At 44.2% G+C, this 891-nt stretch overlaps 1 protein-coding gene across 1 annotated transcript in view; it reads right to left on the bottom strand.

Annotated features, from left to right (window-relative positions):
• Positions 1-162, bottom strand: part of FAM219A (family with sequence similarity 219, member A) — a gene marked incomplete at its 5' end in the record, with an annotated part of 1,811 nt that extends 1,649 nt beyond the window's left edge. The window contains one exon of the mRNA XM_009580145.1: positions 82-162. Coding sequence (XP_009578440.1) covers positions 82-162 — 81 coding nt within the window. The remainder of the gene's footprint in view (positions 1-81) is intronic.
• Between the last annotated feature and the right edge of the window lie 729 nt (positions 163-891).

Here is an 891-nt window from a genome sequence, read left to right as displayed (position 1 = left end):
GGAGTTAGCTTCAGTGCTGCACTCTGGCATGAAAACTCACTTGCACCGTCATGTATATCATCTTATTAACACTTTGCATACCTGTCCGTATCCAGGGCTACCAGTGGCTTTTCATCTGGACTCTGGTCTAATGATGAATAGCCCTTATTGGGAACGACGAGCCTGAAAGAATTAAATGTTGTCCGTTAACCACACAGTAAAGCTCAGTACCACACATAGTCTAGGGCAAAGCTATATGATAGTTAGGCTTTCCCTGTTTCACCTCCTTGCAAGCCCTCCCTTATTGGTGAAGACGTTTAAATGGGTGTAATGCAGAGGAAGTGAGCTGTGTCTCTGGCTAGCTTAGAGCAGTTTCACAGGGATGAACACCGGACATGTCTTGGGAACACGCTCCTCCCTGGAAGAAAAAAACGTTGGGACACTCCATGCTTCATTCTCGTGAACCTGTTCGGCTAGCAGTGCTTGTTGTATCAGATTGCTCTTTTTTGTGTTGCTTTTTTTCCTAGCAATGAGGACATGATACTAGCAATAAGTAAATAGGAAAAGGAGGCTAGGCGAAGGCAGAGGCTCAGTGCTCCTACTATTGTCCTATTGGAAATCAGGAATGTGGTCTTTCTGCCTGAGCCGCTACCCAGCCCCCCCCAGCACAAAACTCCTGAGGTCTCAGTCCTAAATTTAGTAATATGAGAAATATGAGCTGGTGGGTGCAGCGTAAGAGCCCAGTCAGACTAGCACTTTTTAAATCCCATTATTTTATAATGACTTTCACTTCATCAGAAGTGTTACAAAGGCTGATGATGACTTTGCACCTTTAATTGCCTGAGAGAGTTTCTGAAATGGAATACAGGCTTCAGAGCTTCTAGGATAAGGAAAATGCATTAATACAATGGT

Source organism: Fulmarus glacialis, unplaced genomic scaffold (assembly GCF_000690835.1).
Source record: "Fulmarus glacialis isolate BGI_N327 unplaced genomic scaffold, ASM69083v1 scaffold7666, whole genome shotgun sequence".
Lineage (NCBI taxonomy): Eukaryota > Metazoa > Chordata > Aves > Procellariiformes > Procellariidae > Fulmarus > Fulmarus glacialis.
Note: the sequence above shows the minus strand (reverse complement) of the source record. Positions and strands in the feature narration are given on the sequence as shown.